The sequence below is a fragment of the Aspergillus affinis genome (assembly GCF_023601865.1).
Source record: "Aspergillus affinis strain CMG 70 chromosome Unknown NODE_24_length_322487_cov_87_188170, whole genome shotgun sequence".
In the NCBI taxonomy this organism is placed as follows: domain Eukaryota; kingdom Fungi; phylum Ascomycota; class Eurotiomycetes; order Eurotiales; family Aspergillaceae; genus Aspergillus; species Aspergillus affinis.
Window position 1 is genome coordinate 293527 of NW_026515805.1, and position 20140 is coordinate 313666.

The 20140-nt window shown below is 49.8% G+C and overlaps 7 protein-coding genes across 7 annotated transcripts; 2 read left to right on the plus strand and 5 right to left on the minus strand.

Moving 5' to 3' along the window:
- Nucleotides 1-39: 39 nt before the first annotated feature.
- KD926_005133 (67 kDa myosin-cross-reactive antigen family protein) lies at nucleotides 40-4452 on the minus strand (the record flags this gene model as incomplete). Its single annotated transcript, XM_053098425.1, has 5 exons — nucleotides 40-1270; nucleotides 1329-1621; nucleotides 2072-2231; nucleotides 2758-3813; nucleotides 3893-4452. 5 exons carry the CDS (start codon nucleotides 4450-4452, stop codon nucleotides 40-42), a joined length of 3300 nt encoding a protein of 1099 aa, XP_052957784.1.
- A 370-nt stretch (nucleotides 4453-4822) lies between these two features.
- KD926_005134 (uncharacterized protein) lies at nucleotides 4823-6266 on the minus strand (the record flags this gene model as incomplete). The annotated part of the gene is made up of 3 exons (XM_053098426.1): nucleotides 4823-5228; nucleotides 5306-5892; nucleotides 5955-6266. 3 exons carry the CDS (start codon nucleotides 6264-6266, stop codon nucleotides 4823-4825), a joined length of 1305 nt encoding a protein of 434 aa, XP_052957785.1.
- A 2365-nt stretch (nucleotides 6267-8631) lies between these two features.
- KD926_005135 (M20 family metallopeptidase) lies at nucleotides 8632-10707 on the minus strand (the record flags this gene model as incomplete). Its single annotated transcript, XM_053098427.1, has 5 exons — nucleotides 8632-8825; nucleotides 8874-9184; nucleotides 9238-9798; nucleotides 10382-10501; nucleotides 10568-10707. 5 exons carry the CDS (start codon nucleotides 10705-10707, stop codon nucleotides 8632-8634), a joined length of 1326 nt encoding a protein of 441 aa, XP_052957786.1.
- Nucleotides 10708-12406: 1699 nt separating this feature from the next.
- Nucleotides 12407-13185, plus strand: KD926_005136 (nitroreductase family protein; the record flags this gene model as incomplete). The annotated part of the gene is made up of 3 exons (XM_053098428.1): nucleotides 12407-12742; nucleotides 12800-12914; nucleotides 12983-13185. The coding sequence occupies 3 exons, from the start codon at nucleotides 12407-12409 to the stop codon at nucleotides 13183-13185; spliced, it is 654 nt and encodes a 217-aa protein (XP_052957787.1).
- A 1129-nt stretch (nucleotides 13186-14314) lies between these two features.
- Nucleotides 14315-15287, plus strand: KD926_005137 (RTA1 domain-containing protein; the record flags this gene model as incomplete). Its single annotated transcript, XM_053098429.1, has 2 exons — nucleotides 14315-14501; nucleotides 14566-15287. The coding sequence occupies 2 exons, from the start codon at nucleotides 14315-14317 to the stop codon at nucleotides 15285-15287; spliced, it is 909 nt and encodes a 302-aa protein (XP_052957788.1).
- Nucleotides 15288-15766: 479 nt separating this feature from the next.
- Nucleotides 15767-17005, minus strand: KD926_005138 (Zn(II)2Cys6 transcription factor domain-containing protein; the record flags this gene model as incomplete). Its single annotated transcript, XM_053098430.1, has 1 exon — nucleotides 15767-17005. The coding sequence occupies one exon, from the start codon at nucleotides 17003-17005 to the stop codon at nucleotides 15767-15769; it is 1239 nt and encodes a 412-aa protein (XP_052957789.1).
- Nucleotides 17006-18011: 1006 nt separating this feature from the next.
- On the minus strand, nucleotides 18012-19848 carry KD926_005139 (transcription factor domain-containing protein; the record flags this gene model as incomplete). Its single annotated transcript, XM_053098431.1, has 4 exons — nucleotides 18012-19151; nucleotides 19203-19293; nucleotides 19347-19741; nucleotides 19810-19848. The coding sequence occupies 4 exons, from the start codon at nucleotides 19846-19848 to the stop codon at nucleotides 18012-18014; spliced, it is 1665 nt and encodes a 554-aa protein (XP_052957790.1).
- Nucleotides 19849-20140: the final 292 nt, after the last annotated feature.

Below are 20140 nucleotides of genomic sequence, written 5' to 3' on the forward strand. Positions count from 1 at the left end.
CCTGTGTGCGTCATGTAGCCAGTTGAGACTTCCTGACTCTTAGTGTTCAATATAACCATCGTCTTCCTCGTTTAGATCGAGTCCCTCTAGGAGGGTGCTGGGTTCCGGGACCTCCTTGTCCTTCTCGTCGTTAAACGTGGCGGATCGGAACTGCTGTAGGAGGCCTGTTCGTTGCATGAAATCGGCGAGGTAGCGTATCGCCTGCGGGTGGTTCATGACTGCGTCGTAGTCCTGTATACGCCCACGCAGTCCCTCGATAGAGTCGAGACGTTCCATCATTATTCTTCGACTGGCGAGGTGCAGCGAGCACTCCATAAGGACGTGTTTAGGCGTTTGAGAACCTAATTCACACCCGCAGCGGTCGGAGTCGACCTGCTTTATCTTGAAGAGAAAATGCCTCAATCCGATCCTCATAGTGCGCATCTGGATGATTATAGAAGTCTGGGGCTTGCTCAGGCCCTCGTACATCCTTAAGACCTTCTTATTCGGCTTCGGAATCAGCCGTTTGGTAGGTTTTCCAACCTGTTGTCGCTCCCACCACTTCGCCCACTGCGCCTGGATTCTCCGGCGGACGTCAGTTTTGGCTGCAGCTGCGAGCCTCGTGATTAGCCGAGCGGCCAGCTCCCTTGGCCCTACTGAGCTTAATTCAATCCCCTTTATCGCGGCTCGTTTGGCTGCCTCGTCAGCCCGTTCATTCCCTTCTACACCGATATGCGCCGGGATCCAGCGCAGCTCCATATCTCCCTGCTGCAGGCCCCCGTCTCTCAGGGACCTGATCCTCTCGTAGATAGCCCGTAGTACGTACTGGCCTGATGGTCGGCCAGGGTTCTGCACGGCTCGAATGGCCGCCTGACTATCTGAAAAGACTGTGATCGGGGCAGCCTCTGCCCACTTCAGGGCCATTTTGACCCCCTCTAGCTCCCCCACGTACACAGTGGAGTCAGCCGCAGCTCCTAGGTATTTCTTGCGGACCTTCCCGGTCCGATTCGAGACTGCAGCGCCCCCTACGTGGCCGTTAAAGCCGCTGCCGTCAGAGTACCAGATCTGCCTCCGGCTTTCCTGGCAGATCCTGTCGTGTTCCTGGACTGCGCTGTCCGCTCCCTTGATCACGCAGTTGAGTGGGAGCTCCCACGGGGCGAGCACGTGCGCCTTTCGGGACTCCCACGTAGCCAAACTTCGGCTTCCGGTCCATAGGGGGACCCCCTTCCTCCACTTCAGCGCCTCCATGGGGGACCACCCTGACCGTTTTATCTCCGCTGGGCTTCTCTTCCTTAGCACAGACACAGAGCATGATGAGAGAAAAGATGGGGAAGGAAAGTGGCATTTACATCGCAAGGGGGATGACAAATATTTGTACACATTTGCGTATTTCTGGTTCATCGAATTCTTTGGGGGTGTACTCATCTCCCTCGTCGTTGAGTTGGTCCGTAGTGTGGTCTCGCACTGTTGGAAGCGTCTTGACGAGGGTAGTTTTCGTCGGCGTCGTCTTGTCCGAGGGCGATGCCTGCGGGGGCGAAACATTCACGCCGGCGTGGGGAGGAAGTGGCTGGGTTTGCATCCGAGGAGTCTGCACATGAAGACCAGCCGACTGTGCCTGATCATTCGTGTTCGCGGTGGAGGGCTGCGGCGCTCAAATGGACGAATTGCATCAATCAATTCAGTGGCTGAAGCGCGTCGTCCGACTCGAGGAATTGCCAATCAGAAAGAATCATTCAGGTCATAAAAATGATGCTATTACCTGCGTCCAACAGGCAGGAATGCACCACAGTCCAAGGAAAAAAGAAAAAAAATCATCAGTTTGCTTTTCTTTATTTTCGACGAGGCGGCATTGCTGTCTCCTATAAGCTCCCTGGAGAGGATGATCACAGATAGTCTGTCTAGCAACTAACAAGAGCGAGAGAGGGCGAGTGTTTAACTCGTCGCTGCTTGTCCGCCAGATAAAAAGAGTGAGCATTTGACGGGCTATTAGAAATCTCAAGACGATCCAGTCTAGGTCAACACTGTAGGTCGCAGAAACTTTGATTACCAGGTTGACGGTTACATGACCTTTCAACCACATCCAGTCACGAACCTTCCACTGAAGTTTACAAAATTGACCGACCTCTAGGTGGCTCGGCGTATTGTAGCGTCCTACTCCTCGCCTAAGATTAAGAATTCGCTCAAAGTGGACTACAAGCATGATTTTGATGCTAGTGGAAAACCACGTAGAGGCCGCATGCCACGCGGGAACGCTGTGGTCGTTAAGTATCGAGCCCGATTATTCGTATCAGCAGTTCGGTATGGATACCTGCTCTGATGGGGAAAATTGGCCAAGGTGTATCCTTGGTTAATTAAGAACCCTCCCTCCGCGGGGGCTCCGCTCAACATGCAGCTCTGGATAAGAGTCTGCGAGCTGAGAGAACCTCCGTATCCTCCTGTCAATAACAACTCTTTCCTGTATCTTAATCGGTCGTCAAGTTCATCATTTTCGTGCATTCCATCGATTTCAGTGTTCATCTTACAACACTCTACCTTTGGCTATGTATCTTGGGAAGTTCGCTCCCAGATACGCCGGTCCTATTGAAGTGGAGAAATTGATCAAAAATGGAATAGCTTGTCGTTTGAAGTTACCATGACAGTGGAGGGTGAACCCGGTGGTATACAGTATGACATTGATATCCAAAACCCACGTAAACAATGAAAAAAATCGATAACATCCAGCACCAACGCCCAAGCCCCAAATTAAACTGAAATAAATCAAGAGAAAGTCATAATAACCCCAGTAGGTTGATGGCTGAGCTTCGCTTCGACTTTCGCATTTTCCGATCCATCCCCATCAAGCTATAAACCGCCATCTGCGCACCCCGGACGCCATAATCAGTCGTCACGACGACCTCATCTTCCATGTCAACAAACTGTCCGACGAGGCCTAGATTAGTCATGCCTTCTGGTATTACATGCGGTCGGTCACCGGTGGCTCGCGGGAGTAGTGTAGCCGTCATACGAGGAACAACGCAGGGAATTGTGATGCTTTCGTCAAGAATCCCATCGGCAGGAAGCCTGAGGTGACCGAGAAGCTCTGTCATGATCTCCTCTCCGGAGCAATTGACCATTGGCTTCTTTATAAAGTTTCCTTCCTTGTCTGGATGCAGGGCATAGCCCCAGAAGACTTGGATGTTGGACGGCTGGTCCGGGAAAAGAGGCTGTTCGGGAATGCTGATGCTAATCAACCAGCTGCTATCTTTAAGGGTGACGAACGACGCGCTGCCCGGTTGGTCGCCTGTAATTTCGATGAAGCGCTTGAAGAAGGTATCAGATCGCAGAGTGACGGTGAAAGTCTCAAGTCTCGATTCTTGCATGCGTGTGCAAAAGTTGTATGCGTTCCCGAACTTTGGGTGTTTGGTGCTGAGCTCCAGCCATAGTAGCCAGTTCTCGTCGAGGTCCTTTTCTACCTCCATCAGTTCAAGCGAGGGAGATTTTGTATTAGTTCCCGTCGTTGAACCGGACATGATGGATCCGAGCGAGACGATGACGATGTCATTGCCGCCTAATGTGATGGTGTGCTCTGGTTGTCCGTCTTTGACGCATTTGATCGCTGCGACCCGGCCGCATTCATTGCGTGGTTCCATGATGATATCTGTTACTGTGGTATGGAACTGAAAGTCGACGCCCCGAGACTCGAGGAATCGCGCAACCGGGGACATTATGGAATCGTGTCGATTGAAGTGTCCCCGATCGAGCGGACGAGGACAATTGAGGTTATGGAGATCATGCATGAATCGACCGACGTAGCGATGGAATTCGGCAGCGCTGTGCCAGGGCTGGAAACCGAATCTAGCTCACCCCGAACCAAATCAAGTTAGCAATGGCTTTGAAAACACGAAGTGCCAGAAAATCACAAAGGAAAGCGTACGTTGTGGCTAGCGTCAACCAATAATTACTCCGAAAGAAGCCATCGCTGAAATATTCCTGAATGCGCGATCGTCCCAGTGAGTTCTCCGTCTTTGATGTCAACATGAAAAGATCCATCCGATCTCGTAGTCCCAGATTAACACTCTTCGTCGCAATGCGACATAACTTTTTGCCTTTTTCTGTAAGAAATCGGGTCCCAGATCCCTCTGCCACCGGGTGCGCCTGATCATATTCGAGTATGTCGTCCAAAGCAGTCTTTCCCTCGCGCGACTTGGACGGTACCAGCGACAATAAGTCTTCGACGCACACATCATTAAACGCTGGCATTGCGCCCGCGCGGTATTCATATCCATTCTCCGCATCACCGCCGTTAGCCGTACTCCCTCCCGCAACGCTCAGCGTCTCTAGGATATGTACTCGGTTCGGCGGCACCTTCGCCTCCTCGATCAAGTGAACGGCAGCTGTGAGCGAAGGGAGACCACATCCCAGGATCCAGGCATCCGTATCACCCGGTGGACGGATCGGTAGCGGAACGCTGCTTAGACTGCTTTGAGACGACATGGCGGCGAAGAGCGTGCATGGAGGTGATGGCCGCGGTGCTGGTTATGGGGGATATAATTCACACGAACGTTGGAAATGCGGAGAAGTTATGACCAAATCCCTAGGCATATTTGCTTTGTCTGTTGCTCCAATTCCCGGGTGGCGAGGATCTGGGTGTGATGTCAGATGGGGATAATGGGCTGGGCGGTTCCCCGGAAGAAGGCGCCTCCCATTAGGGCTGGACCGTTCAAGGGGACTCGGACCCGTGATGACGACATGACTTCGTCTTTAAGTGATACAATGATTTAATTGCTCGTGCAAGTACCAGGGATATATGTCCTATCAAAAAGAGTAGGTGCGACTTAGAGTCCACAAGGTGTATCCCACCTATCTATACATCCGCCTCAAACGGCCGCTTTTTCGTCTGCCTCCACAGTTCATCTTTGATGTCCTGCACTGTCTTTCGCCCCTTTCCTTCGAAACACTTCGGTCCTAGATCTGCCGTGTCATATCCGTTTGGATAGTATTTATCGCCCTCATCCCCGGGCAACGGCAACCCCAGCATCCGACTAATCCACGATCCCGGTCCCCATCGATTGAGGAAGGTAGGCTGCACATAGTACGGCGCAGCGACCCAGATGCGCACATAAAAGCGACCATACTCATTCGGCTCGTCGGTGAAAACATCCGAGCGGAGGAAATACGGACGAGGAAGCGATAGACGTCGAAGGAAGAATTTCCGCGTGCCCATGAGAGACGAGAAAATGAATCGATAAATCCAGGATGGTCGCTCATACCTGCAAAAGCATCGTACCATTAGCAACCGAATATTGACACAAAAACGAAAACCAGCAGAATTAAAAAGGGATCTCACATCATTGCCTCCCTCAACCGATCATCCATCGTACATGACGCGATTCGAATCCCGAAATTCTTCAATACCCTTGGCAATGGATAGACCAACACATCCATCGTCCGATCTGCTACCTCCTTATTCACCACGTTCGGCTTCATATTATCCTCCTCATACTTCCGGCTCCATTTACCAATCTCCTGCAGAAAATGCAACCCATCGTAGAATCCTGTCTTGCCTGACGGTAGCTGGTCATAGCTAATCCCCAGAGCATCGCCAAGGTACTTCCAGTACGTTCCAATCGCGCAACGCTCTAGGTCGCTCATACTGCGCCACTCGAACAGATCCACGAAGCGGATCGGCTCGAGAGCAAACAGACTCAGCGTGTACAGCATGTCGTCTTCCAGGATTTTGCCACTGTTCCGGTACCCGATGTGTAGGAATCTTGTGCGAGCAATAGCGGTGATGGCGCGGTCGGAGGTCGGCTCAAAGGCCATGAATTGACCGATCAGGGCGCCAGTGTCGGCGTACCGCTTGAAGGATGTAGATGTGTTTGAGAACTGGGATGTTTTGTGGAGCAGGGAGGATATGGATGGGATGCCGTAAGTCTGAAGTCGTTAGGATAGAGCCAGTGAATTAGGGCTTGCAGGTCAGGTGGATGGGTGCATACTCGAAACAGTGCAAACTGTAGCGCCTTCAGCCCGGCGGACGGGAACTCCAGTTGGAGCATATGTTTCTGAATCGCCCATGCATCGTGGATAGTCATGTTCGCCATATCCTCACGGCGAGCATATCTGCGATATTGACGCTTGACGGAACGCAGTCGTTGGAAGCGCAGAGATGCTACCATCAGGAGGTAGGTGGCTACGACGCCAGCAGAGGCAGCGATGCGTTCCCAGGGATCGTTCCATATGGTAGATAAAATTGACTTGATTGGGATATTCTCCAACATTGCGAGTTTCTTTGACACGGCGTTCTTCATGATGGATTGTTAGTATGTTTTCGATCAAAATCCATACACCCATCCGCTCCTTTATATACCACATCTCATCAATACTCCAGTCGTACAATTATCTCATGTATTATCATGTATAAACTAAGCATAAAGACATAAAAAGGTATCTCACCGGATCACGTTACATCTCCATCAGTCCACGACCCTGCGTATCGAACACGATGCTGCCGAAACAAGCTATACTCCCTTAACCCCGGACCAAAAGTATGCCCACATGCGTCGATCCCAGCGGCAACGCGGACCGAGGATCAAGAAGAGCGGGGCCGTCACCCACCAACACGTTGCTCTGTAGTGTGTACTCCATACAATCAATCTACCTATGTAGCATGAACCATGCGGTGCTCGCAATCAGGCACAGTGCCAAACTATTCGGGCTGACTGACTCCTTCTCCATCCTTGCCCGTCAACCGAGGAACAAACCATGCGTGACCAGCACGAATCAAGATCTACGTGTTAGACATCGGATGAGACGAAGCCGATGTCGTACGAGTGTTGATCCTGAAACTAATGACTTCTTTAGGTTTGAAGACGTGCGATTAGAACACTGTTGGCGTCGGAGGGCAAGACGGCAATGTCGGGAGTCGGAGTCTGGGGATGCGATGCGGGGAATTATGGCAATGGGAGTATGTAATTTGGGGAGATCCATTCGCTGGTAGTGTCATGGATGAGTTCATGTGAGTGGTTAGTGGATGGGTCGCACGAATCATGGACCTAATATCGAGGGATTGATCTGCAGGGCTGATAAGATGCGTATTGAATACGATGATTGATGCTGGTGGGTCTGAAAGACGTACATGCATAGTTTGAGTGGAGGAGAGCTTCTGCACACAATTCTTTTTTGTGGGTATGTTCCGAATCAGGTGCTCTTGACACCTTCATGTGAATGTCTCTCTTGACTCCTCGTTATCCCGGAAACTCAGGGATGTCACGCATGTTGTACATTCCTTGGAGTACAGGATGATCGACAATGAACCGACAGAACAGAAGCAAGAATCCCATTTTCAAGCACTGCCATGATGGAATTTCAAGTATCTGATCCAGCCTTTCATGGCGAACAGTTCTCTAATTAACGAATAGTGGGGGAAACATCTATTGTTTATTACCATTCATACGAAGCCTTCAGTACTAGGGGGGTACAAAGAAAAAGCAGAAAGAAGTTGTCTATGCAATTATCTTAACAACATAATCAATCACCATGGGCTTTCGCGGAATGGGTACACAACCCCGTTCAGCACGAACAACAAACCTATAGTGATAACTATGACTACCGCTGGCTACCATGATTTCTCGGGGACCTCCTAGGATGGAGCCTGTGCATCATTCTTAGTACGGCGGCGCTGGTGCGACGTGAGGGCAACCTGGTTGCGGCCGCTATTCCTTCCTCCAGATTCTCAAGATCCTGCTGCGATATTCCCATCGGATCAGCTGTCGGTTCAGGTTGAGCAGCGCCCTCCACCAGCGTTCGGCCTGACAGGCCAGACGTACTTATTGCGGGCGAGACTATCGGAGTTTGCTCAGATGAACCAGATTGGCCCGATGTACTCTGTGTTCCTGACGTCGGATCTTGGCATGACACACCTCCATGACCGGACGAATCCCCTTGGTTTCCTGTGTCTTTCTGGCTAGTTGCGCCTCCGTGGGCTTTTGTTCCGCCTTGTGTTGCTGATCTTTCTTGAGCGGGTGTGGCTCTCTGAGTTGGTCTTCCTTGAGTCGCAGACTCTACATGCTCTTGTCTTGATCTAGACCGGCTGGGAGACCATGAACTTGATCCAGTCTCTTCTTGTGCTGGTCTCCTCTCGTCGTCTCTGCGGACTCCGTGTTTGTCGCTTCCGCGAGGAAACCCGCGAAAAGACATAGCATGGGAATTTATATGGAAGGAAAAGGATTGATAACTGGAGAATGGTAGTAATGGGTGGAACGAAGTTTGTTTTGAAAGCAAATCTGGGCTCAGGTATAGAATATGATGGTAGCTGTTGTTATTCTGTGATGCATGTTCTCGTAGTCTCTTCATTCTGTGTCTTGCTTGAAGAAGGCAGGGGCCGCACGGCGTTCATGCAAAGGAGTAGGTGAGGACCACAATCAATCAGTCCATTCCTTCCATTACCGAAAAAGATGTAAACAACAAAAGAATAGGGGGAAAGAATCAAAGAAACAGGAGACCTGAGTTTGTCCCTACCACTTACTGGGGTAGAGCTAAAACAACTGGGGCTTGGTGACAGGTGCAACTTATTGTGAGAGTTTTCATCATTTCTTTTCTGATCTGATATTCGCACTACGTTAGCTATTATCTTAAATGTTCTGGTATGCTAGCATATTATCACAAGCCATCTGTTCATGCATCGCCTTTCAGCAAATGGAGAGTTAACTTCTTGTATTGCTGGACTCCTTCTAGCAGCTCGCTCAGCTCGATCTGCTCTTTTTCTCCGTGTGCCACCAAAATCGACCCAGGCCCATATAGATACTTCTTGTGGTTGCCCTTGAAACGAGGTACATCCGTCCCATACGACACTGGAGCCGTCTCAAAACCTGCAGTCGTGAGCGCCTGTCCAACAACAACTCATAGATATCACTTACCTTCAACATCATGATCCAACAGTGTTTCAGGGTATTCAAATTTGAATTCATGTCGAACATTCGGATGCCGAGAAGCGACGTCCGCGACAATCTTCTTGATCCCATCCATGTCAGTCGCCACGCGAACAGCGCAGAGAGCGGTACTAGTTGCCGGCACAATATTATAGCTCACGCCTCCTTCAATCTTCCCGATATTGAGGTTTGACGGGCCTAGAAGTGGCGATTCAGGAAACTCGGTCGACAGGAAATCATTAAGAGCTGTGATTAGCGCCGTGTTCGCATTCACGCCGTGATGAGGGTATCCTGAGTGGCTTTTCCACCCGTCAGTCAATCAGTCAATCGCAAATCGTCAAAGTAAACTCACCAGGCCTTTCCCTCCGCAATCAGCTCAAAGACTAAATGTCCCTTATGTCCAACCACTAATTTCCCCTCGGTCGGCTCCCCAAAAACCACCCCCTCAAAGCTCAAGCCCTGGTCATTTGCCGCGATCATCCCCGGCCCCCCTTTCTCCTCGCCCACGACGAACAGCAATCCCACATCTCCTTCCTTCACGAGACCATCGGCGCGCAGCTCCTCTAATGCACAGATCTGCGCAGCCATGGGCCCCTTGTCATCGCAGGCCCCACGACCGTAGATCGTCGAACCCTCGATACGCAGCGGAATGTGCGGCGGTACGGTGTCCATATGCGCGGAGAGACAGGCGCGGGTTTTTCGCGTAGAGCCAAGATATGCGTAGACATTCTCGCGGGTCGATTTATCTGCGATCGGGAGTCGTTCGACGGTGTAGCCTAGCTGAGTGAGATGGTTGTCGAGAAACCGGGCAACATCTTGTTCGTGGTCGCTGTTGCTGGGCACTTCGATGAGGTCGCAGAGGAGGGAGAGGACCGGTGGTTTATTCATTTTGATGATTACTGGGATCAATTGCCTGAGATAAGTGGAAATGGTGTCTCGTGTGACGGACAAAGAGCAATGCGAAGAGAAGTAAACATTGAAGAAGTGAGGGGAAAGCAATGGGATGCGGGGTGTGACACGCGTGACGTTCTCGTCCGAGACATCCAGGCATCAAGGCAGCAAAGCATCACCCGGCGATGCGCCGACCAAGGGAATCACGTTACGCATGTTGATCGGTAAAGATTTCGAGAGCAAGATGGCCCTAGGAGTGTCTATTGAGAGTAGTGAACATCTAATTAAACAGAAGTTGTTTTCACGAGACTGACGATCCAACATCGAGACTACTGTATCCTGTGTGTTATAGATCACGCTTTCTGATAACCTCCACATAGGTTCTAGTTACTACGCCCAGTAGATGTACGAAAATTGCAAAAATTATGCCTTCATAGTTGAGAACCTAGCTAACACCACAGCCTAGATACATTCGGGACATTGTCTCGCATATAGGTCAAGAAAAAGCAAATAACTCCGGTTTATTATAGTATTCCCAATTTTGATGGGCCGACTTGTGATAAGCTCAACCCAATCCTAGCCATGCCATTGATGCACGGGCTTACAGGATGTTGAGGAGGCCAAGCTCGAGCAGGGCGCTCTTGGCGCAGCCGTCACCAGCCTCGACCAGGAGGGCCAGATCGATGGTGTGGTTCTCCTCAATACAGGTGTACTTGTTGGTGACGCTAGAATAAGACCGTTAGGACAGATCCTGACACAGATAAGGCATCTTGATGGTGGAGGAAACTTACTACTCGAGGTGCTCGATGTTGATGGTCTTGCCGTCATCGCTGGGCTTCTTCTCGTCGGGCTTGTCGTCGCCGGGGGCCGGGGCAGCGTAGGCGGCGCCCATAAGGAGGACGGTGGAGAGGGCAGCGAGAGAGAATCGCATTTTGATTGAATTGGTAGAAATATTGGGAAAGCTTAAAAACTTAGAAGGTTTTGAACGAGAGTGAGTTTGGGATTGAAAGACTGATTGCTTTGTGATTGATGCTTGGATGATATTCTCATCAGGGCAAGATTTGAGGCCCTCTTTATAGCTTTTCCAAGACCCCTGTTCCTAACTGTTCCTAGAAGTCAATCACGAAACGACTAAGGTGTCAATTCGAGGTTGCCATGGGTCTGCGACACAGTTGTTACATGATGGGGTGTTTGGACATTCTTGTAGGAGAGGAGAGTCTCCATCGCCATACAGCTCCCCACTGAAAGGCCCCATACACATAATAAGGAAGGCTGAAAGCATCCCCTGGCAGATATCCTCACCAGAGCTAGAGCGTGTAGGGTACTTCCCCTTCCATGATAGCACAGTCTGCAAGATGGCGCGATCATACCACGATGGACTTAGTTAGCGCTGCGAACGTTGACACTAACCGTGCTGTTCCTGAGAATCAGAAGTCAGACAAGTAAAACCAGGAAAGTAGAGCTCTTCAGGGTGTGAGTCCCCCACTTCAAGCTCCATCAGAACGCCAAAACGGAGTTTAATCCAATTGCGCTAGGCGGGAAAACTGTTCCGAACAAATGCACCCAGGGCAACACTCCCTTGGAGGTAGCAATAGGGAGTGGCTCACGAGTGCCTGATTGCAACGAGTGTGCATCCTTTCCATGGACTGCAGGCGAGCGCTCCGAGGAGATGCGAGTAGCTTAACGAAATGATTCCGAGAAAGTGTGGCCCAAAACTTGGTGATGTCAACGATATATCCTTTCAAGTATGTGGCATTTTGCCGGATTGCGAGGGTTCGACAGGTGTCATCGAGCTGCATGGACGAATGCACACTCAGGGGTGGAGCTCCTTGCAGATGAAGAGGGTATGATCAAGCAAGACGAAGAAGCAGTCGGTGGAGATTTACTAGCTGAGGGTGTTGCTGATCGCAGAGATGCTGATCGCGTCGTGATGCAAACGGGTTTAGGGCTGTCCGGATGCTACCGTCCAGCCGCTGACCAATGGGATGCCCTGGAAATATCTATCCGCTGAATCATCGAGATAACCGGCTGCCAAGACGGAACTCTTATTATTCCGATTGCCGACAGACACGAGAATGTCAAGCCACGCGGGAAAATCATTCATCCGTCGTTTTGACCCTTCCTGCCCCTTAAGGCAGTTCCAGCAAGATCATGCACGTGCGGGCAGCAACCTTGAATTTTTGATTACTCTTCCAATGTTCCTGCAGGAGTCTCGTGCCGCCGGAACATCGCATGATATTTCCAATCTGTCGCAATCTTCAATTTCTAAGGCCTTATTCATCCCCACTAATTCACCCTTCTTAGTGCGCAAGATTCCGCTTTACTATTAATAATGCACCCACTGCGCTGACAAAGGCAACTTTACCCCGGCGCTACGCCAATCTATTGGCTGAGATTGGCGGCATTCGCAATTATCGGTCATCTTATGCCGTAATGCCGACACCCGACACACACTTCGGGGCCAAAATAGCGGGGTGCAAAGGTGTTCCGATGTTTGTTGACCGAGTAGGAGAGGCGTTCACTCTGTTATAAAGCCACCGCTGTGCCCAGGGGTCCTGGTCTTCATCCTTTCAGCAATCGATTAACTCCAATTAACTCCAACTCCTTTCTCACGCGTCAATCTCGTCACAATGGGCTCTACTCAGGTTGAATTCAAGAACCCCGCCACCTCCACCATCCTGGAGGCGGTCAAGGCCCGTCGCACTTACTATGCGCTCAAGGGCGAGAGCCCCATCTCTGATGAGGCCATCCAGAACATCGTTGAGACTTCCGTCCTGCACGTGCCCAGCTCCTTCAACACCCAGACCTCGCGTGTCGTCCTCCTGCTGAAGGAAGAGCACAAGAAGGTCTGGGACATCACCCTCGCCGCTCTCGAGGGACTCGTTGCCGCCGGCGCCGTCCCCAAGGAGGCCTTTGAGAACTCGACCAAGCCTAAGATCGAGAGCTTCCGTGCTGCCTACGGAACTGTATGATCTCCATGTGGATTTTTTGCCTTGTCAATTGCCAATGCTAACCGGGAATAGGTCCTCTTCTTCGTCGACTACGAGTCTCTGGCTCCCATCAAGGAGAAGTTCGCCATCTACGCCGACAAGTTCGACCCCTTCGCCTTGGAGTCGAACGCCATGTCGCAGTATCTCGGTATGTAAAACCATATTCTTCTCCCTGTTGAATTAGCTTAGAACCATTCGACTGACAACTTACTCCAGTCTGGACCGCCCTCGAGTCCGAAGGTCTCGGCGCCAACCTCCAGCACTACAGCCCCCTGATCGACGAGGACATCCAGAAGGAGTGGAACCTCCCCGCTTCGTGGAAGCTCGACGCCCAGCTTGTCTTCGGTACCCCTGCCGGCGAGCCCGGCGAGAAGGCCTTCGCGCCTCTTGAGGACCGCTTCAAGGTCTTCGGTAAATAAGCATGATTTGATGATGAAGTCTTTATTAGCGTGATCCACTTTAGAATATGTGAATAGACCAACGTGGATGATTTATGATTATACTTGACGTAGTCTGTAAGACTGTCGGAGTGAGATGCCTATGGGATTGGTTTGTAGGTCTTGTTGGTCACGAGATACGGACACTTGGCCGGTTTACCCATGTAGACTCCGCAAGATCAGTACGGCATTGTCGTGGAAATTCAAAGTATGTTGTGGACGATTCGGATCACAATACAGTGCAGTGATTCACTGTCGCAGTTTGTCATACCAAATAGGTGTAACAAGGCTACAACTGCAGTAGAAACCGGTTCACTTCATTAAGCGCGACCAAGGAAGGGTCGACATAAGAACTGGGACACAATTTGAACCATTCACGAACGCAACAGCAGAAGCCAATGCCATGTGGGATCTATTATTAGGATCAAGCTTTATTAGTCCAGTCCCTAGCGAAACCAAGAAGGCGTAGAATGGCAAAACAACTGGACCTGTAGACCATTCCTCAAGGTTCCATAGTTCAGGAAGATTAATCTTAGTTATCATTCACTGTAATTACTGTCATAGCACTACTCACTCTTAAGTAGACATAAGAAAAACCTAGTACGATGTAAGAGAACAGAGTGCCAAGCAATATGCAAACATTAACCAAGGCAGCAATGAAAACTCTTTCAATCCCAGAAAAGAAGCAATCTACGCATCGGAAGACATCCATGTACTCCGTACGGATTGTTTCATGTCCTTTCATGGGATCTACAAATTCGAGGCAACAAGAGTGCGGCACAAGCCTAGCTTAGCGGCGACCAAACCCCAAAAGTCCCTCGTATTGGCCCACGAATGGTCCCGATCCACCAACATACATGAAAATTCACCCCAGGGGAACAGTCATGGGTGGGTTAAAATTAGGGCCACTCCACTGTCCTTTGATCGGGCCCACAATATACGAGTAGTTTTTACTTGATTTGGTGATGTTCGTATAAAAGAAGCATGTCTAAATCGTCAAATAGTGTATGTTGACAATATAAGTCTGGGTTGATTCCGTGCTGGATATTCGAATGCTTGTGTCTGATTCTCATAAAATACATTCTCTCTCTACTGTCAATCAGAATTAACAATGGATTTCGAATTCCATCCTGGCGTAAACGGCTCAAGTCCCTGGGTTGAATTCTACCCTTACAATCCCTCCAAAACAGCCGGCTACGCTTTCGTAGCGATCTTCGGTATCTCGACCGTTATACATCTCGTCCTCATGTTTCCCTATCGGGCCGCCTATTTCATCCCGTTACTCCTTGGCGGAGTCTGTACGTTCCTATCTACCTACTATTGTCTAACCACCACAACACAACGCTAACCTCCTCGATCTAGGCGAAACATTCAGCTACTACGGCCGCGCCTGGTCACACAATAACCGGACCCTAATATCCTCCTGGGCTCTCCAGCAAATGCTTATCATGTGTGCCCCTCCACTCGTCGCCGCAACCATTTACATGATCTTGGGACGAATCATCCGCGCTTGCAACGCAGAGCACCACTCCAGCATCCGCACGAAATGGCTCACGTTCATCTTCGTGACAAACGACGTGCTTTGTTTCCTAACGCAGATCTTTGGTGCCGGGGTCCAGGTCACAGGCGACCAACACATAATGGCCATCGGTGTGAAAGTGGTGTTGGTGGGTTTGATCTTCGCGCTGGTCGTCTTCGCCGTGTTTATCTGGGTGGCGTTTAAATTCCACCAGCGGCTGAAGCGCGATCCCACGCCTGTTGCATATCAGAATGGCGGACTACACTGGGAACGGTATATGTGGGCGATCTACGTCTCGTGTGTGGCGCTGATGATCAGGAACTTGGTACGAACAATTGAGTTTGGGGCGTCGGATTCGGATCTGGGGAAGAAGGAGGTATATATTTATATTTTTGACGCGGTGATGATGTTCATTTCGATAGCTGTGTTGATTATCTGGCATCCGGGGCTGCTCATTAAGAGGTTGAGGGCGATGAATAAGGCGAATGAGATGTACGGGCCGTTGGCTGGGGAGACGCAATCGGCAGATGTGCCGTTGACGGGGTTTCAGGCGCAGAGAGATTGAGGGGGGAAATGGCGGATGAGCTGTCACTCTTCTGTGGAAATCTTGTATACGCTTTCTTTCACTTTGCGGTGACTTTCATTTTAGTAGTAGATCGTGGGCTATTCGGAGGCGTCTCGGAGTTATGCCAGTTGTCATTAATTCTTATAACTTATCGGTGTCTTAAATATTTCTTAACTTCCTGATACAGATAGAAGAAAGCTTTTTGTATAAGGCTCCAATATTCTAGCATTAAGAGTTAACTTCTGTTCTTTTTATCTGCAATGAAAGGCAACCGGAATATACTAATAGGCAATATTAGAAGGAGCAAGATTGAGGACTAAGGATTGATGCGGTATTCCTTAAGGAGAATGTTGATTTTGTTAGAAGTCTTCGGTAGAAAAGATAGTTGAGTGATAATGGTAGCTCTCCGTAAGGAGTGAGCTCAGAGTATGGTATAAAATTGATACAGGGAAAGATGATAAACGAGAAGAAGCAATGACCTAACCACAAATCGTGTTCACAGGCCACTCGATCCACTGATGATATTCCACCCCCAAAGACGAGCGAATTCCTGAAATGACATGCACATCCCATCCCTCCATGAACCACGAGGGGGCCATGTATTTCAGCATCACGCTCCAATGTGCTAGAATGACCAAGGCAAAAGAATCTTTCTTCTCCAATCGCTGAACGAATGTCTCTTCCAGCCGATATACCCACCCAATGACCGCAGGCATCAAATTTGCCCCGTCATTCCTGATGCTGCGAATATTGTACATTTCTTCGAATGAGGTCATGAGCGTCTCCATTGCTGAGAGGTACAACTCCTTCTCGGACTCTGGGACGTTCTGGTCTAGAAACCGGCGCGCGGCATTCAGATGAGTCTGCTGCTCGTTTAACTCGGTTTCTAGCGCAGGAGTCATTTTCGGCGATCCTTGCTTCCCGGGATCCAAAATCCCAGAGAAGATTTCGACACGTCTAGAGATTACGATGTACCGAACGCCACGCATCAGGACTAGCCATTCCGATTGCCCGGTTTCGCTGAAAACGAGGTATTCGCCCCGACGCGGGCCGCGGGCAAAATAGATGAAGCAGATAAGTACAGCGGAGAGATAAATCATCTGGCAGTTGTCGAAGTCCAGCTTGGATAGGATATTCGTGACAGATCGAACCCCGAATGTGAAGTGACTATCAGCCTTCGTGACGTAATCATCGTGACGGTCGGGGTTCTCGTATGCGAGATGTAAAGCGGTGATGGCTAACGTAAGATGGTGGATTGGGGGGAAATTGATCCCAGAACGAGGCACATGCACTTGCCAGATATCTCTATGTTTGTTTGATAGATCTCCAAAGGTGGAGTAGGTGGTGGTGATGAAGTGATGAAAGAGTTCTAGATCCGCGAAAGATATTCCGCCGCTTGCGTGGTGGCTTGCGGACAGATCGCATTGAACTCCGGTAGATGTAGAATCCGCCAGTTCATTTTCGTTGTCACATGGAGATTCCGCCAGGGGCTGGTATTTAGAGGGTTTAAAGCGAAATCGCCGAGGGGGAGTCGGATTATTGGAAGCGGCCGGGGAACCCTGAGAGAGTAGGACCGCGGGAGCTGAGAAGTCGCATTCGACTGAATGATGCAAGCAGTTGGTGCATGTAGGCTTTTTCTCGTCGCACTGGAACGTGTCAGCTTGATCGTCTGTAGACAGACAGAGTGCAGAACAGAGTAAGTGAAGAATTCTGTCCATATTTTCCAGAAGGAAATATGTATACTGGAAAGTCAATGAAATAGAAAGGGGGCGGGCTACAAAAAAAGGTAGGATAGTCCGCGAAGACTCACCTTGACACGTCGCTTCTTACAGTTCCTACACCCTAAGCGAGATTTATGATGTGATCGCCTAGAGCGAATCTTGTTCTGCAGCTCAGCCTCCATGTTAAGGAATTTTTGCGTACTCGTTTTTCCGAACGTCCTCGGAGGCGATTTTTGCCGGTGGATCAGCGCCCGTCACGTGTAAATGGAGGCCTTAGGCAGCAATCCAGTTGGGGGTGGCGAGATCATAGTAAGATTGGCAGCAGGCTCAGGACCGGGCGAACGACTTCAAACTGGATCTCCTACAATTTAACATGGACTGATTCATTGTGTGTCTTCGGCATGGCCAAGAATGGACCTGGGGGTGCTGCCATGATCAGCGTTGGTATGAACTGTTTCAGAGCATAAAATTAGTGATTAGGCCACAGGATTTCGAGGAAAGAGGGGTTTCACTGCCATCTTATGAGTGGTCTGGTACTCGTCGGAAAAGCTCCACGAATATCATTTAACTATTAGCTATCTTTAAGAGGGAATCCACTACGGAGTACTAACAAAGCCCTTACGGGAGCCACTTGTGCGAAAATTTTGAAATTTAACACCTTTTCACCAACCACTCTTCTCGTCTACTGATACACAATTTCTTATAACTGTATATACCACTCTACCAGCATATCAAGAATGTTAGTGCGGACATAACTCAAACTGCGGCTTAGTTTGTATATCTCAATCAGGGTAGTGTTGCCCTGTTTGAGAAAGAAGGACTTATCGTATTTTAGAGCTAATTCAATGTTCTTTACAGATTTCACTTCGCTCCTCGTAGAAATTATCTAAGGCATGCGTTAAGGATTCACTCTCGGAAGGTAGGCATATGTGCTTGCCCTGGACTGGCTAAGTAGCCCCATGTAGATGATGAAGTTGGCGTCCTTGGAACGAGGTTCGTTCCGCTATGTGAACGAGCCATCCATGATTCCAAAATATTGACCAAACACCCCGACACTCCATTGACAAGCAGTACCAGATGTCGGCATTTCCGGGGCCTCGTCACTAGTCACAGGCACCAAGGGGGCGTTACCTCCAGCAGTGACAGCCGCAGCATTGGCCAGTTCCCACATGCGAGATAGGTGCTCAGAAGACCCAGCGTCAGGGGTTGCCGTATCATGATAATTTGAGACCGGAGTCGGCATTATAGTCTCGGGGCTATCTCGCATAATCAATGCCTGGCTGTAAAGCTCCTCGATGTTTCCCCAGTGTCGACACCGATTCACTTCTTCGTGCTGTTTCCAGTAGCCATAGACATCTTCCACAATTTTCCATGCTGACTCGTCCGGTGTGTTGGATAGTGTGAAGCAAAGATCGAGTAAGAGACAGGCGAGTGCTTCCCATTCAACATAAGTCTGGAACAGCCAAAGCCACTGTTTTCCATTTTCATAGCCTCGTAATGCACGCGCATGTTCCAAGACGTCTACGCAGACACCGCGGAAGTTACCTGGCAGCGCAATGTCATTTTGTCCCGGCCCAGCGTGAGGCTTTGCAACCGTTAGCTTGAAGCGCGCGAGAATAAGCCGAGTCGAGACAATCGTGATGAAATCAAGAGGAGTTCTACTATCGCAGTGAGATAGATATCGCTTTTCGATGCTCCCCTGGAGCTCGTCGATTAATTTGCATTTTTCCAACGGCGATCGCAGATAATATTCATTGTCGCGGCAGAACTGATCGGAGAAGACGATTTGACGGCCAAAATAGCTAACTTCCAACCGGATCAAGCTGAACAGCATCTCAGTCTTCCCAATTTGCGGTTGAGGAGCCCTACCCATATCTGGGTCCAGATTGGCATCGCTGACATTGGTTGGTAACTTGGTATCGAATAGGGATTCCAAAATGCAGGGTGCTGACCCGTCGCTTTCAGCAGCTCGGGTGTCGATGATGCATATGTGCCACCAAAGTCGACGTCGCATTTCAACTTCGAATGGTGAGAAACCTTTATTCTCTCCGTCGTGGTGAAGGTCCATTTTTACAGCCATCCCGATGGCGAGACCCATTAACTTGCGCACATTAGGCCCATCTTTGTCTCGCCTGCCACATATCTAATTATCCTGTTAGAGCTGTTCGGTGAAACCCGGTTCCTGACCACTCACTAGATAAATAAGAAAAGCTTGCAGAATAGATAAATCTAATGAGTTGACAAGGTCCGCTTGTAGAAGGGCATTCTCGACGCCCGACCGGTATCTTCCCAGGTTAGCCTTTCTCACTATTATAGTCTAAGAAAATGGTGGAACTACCCCTTCAGCAAATCTTCCTTATCTTCCTCAAACTCTGCCTGACACTCCGCCGCATCCAATGTCAAAACAGTGGAGTAGTAAATTGCAAACATCAAACATTCTGCTGGGAAGTCATGATTTTTGCGTCCTCGAACCAAGTTCATTACTTGCTTCTGTATCGTGGGGGCATGGAATATCTTTAATAATGGATCTACATTCTCCAGGTACTTTTGCCATAGGAATGGTACGGTCACCGGAGAGGGTCGCAAATACTCGAGACTCGATACAGGTTCCGACTTAAACAACGAGCGGAGTTGACTATCATTTCCGGCAACGTTTCCTAGGTCAGAGTTCGTAGGCGTAGGCGAGACTGAATTCCCGGAATCATTGCATTGCATAGCATCCTGCTCGGAATTCTATCTCTCAATCAGCATATTTCATTCTCATTGATATGATCTCAGGCCAAATACCTCTCGAGCCAAACCTTCTGAAAGAAGTGCAGTGTCATCTTGATGAAGGACATTGGGGGGATAGTTGCGCCCACAATTGTCGCTGAACACGTTCGAAGAACGGCCAACATTTGCCAGCAGCAAGTCCCTGACTTGCGAGAAATCTCGTGTCAGAGTATCTAGAGCATTCTCGATCCTCTCGACGCGCCCTTCGAGATCGGCTCCAGGTCTTCCTGGACTCGGACTGGGCGATCGCGTCCGCTCCGCTCTCCGCGGTGGATAGGAGCATTGCACTCGGACTTTGACGCAATAAGCACACGGAAATGATCTATCGCACTTGATCTTCCGTCGACTGCATTCGAGGCA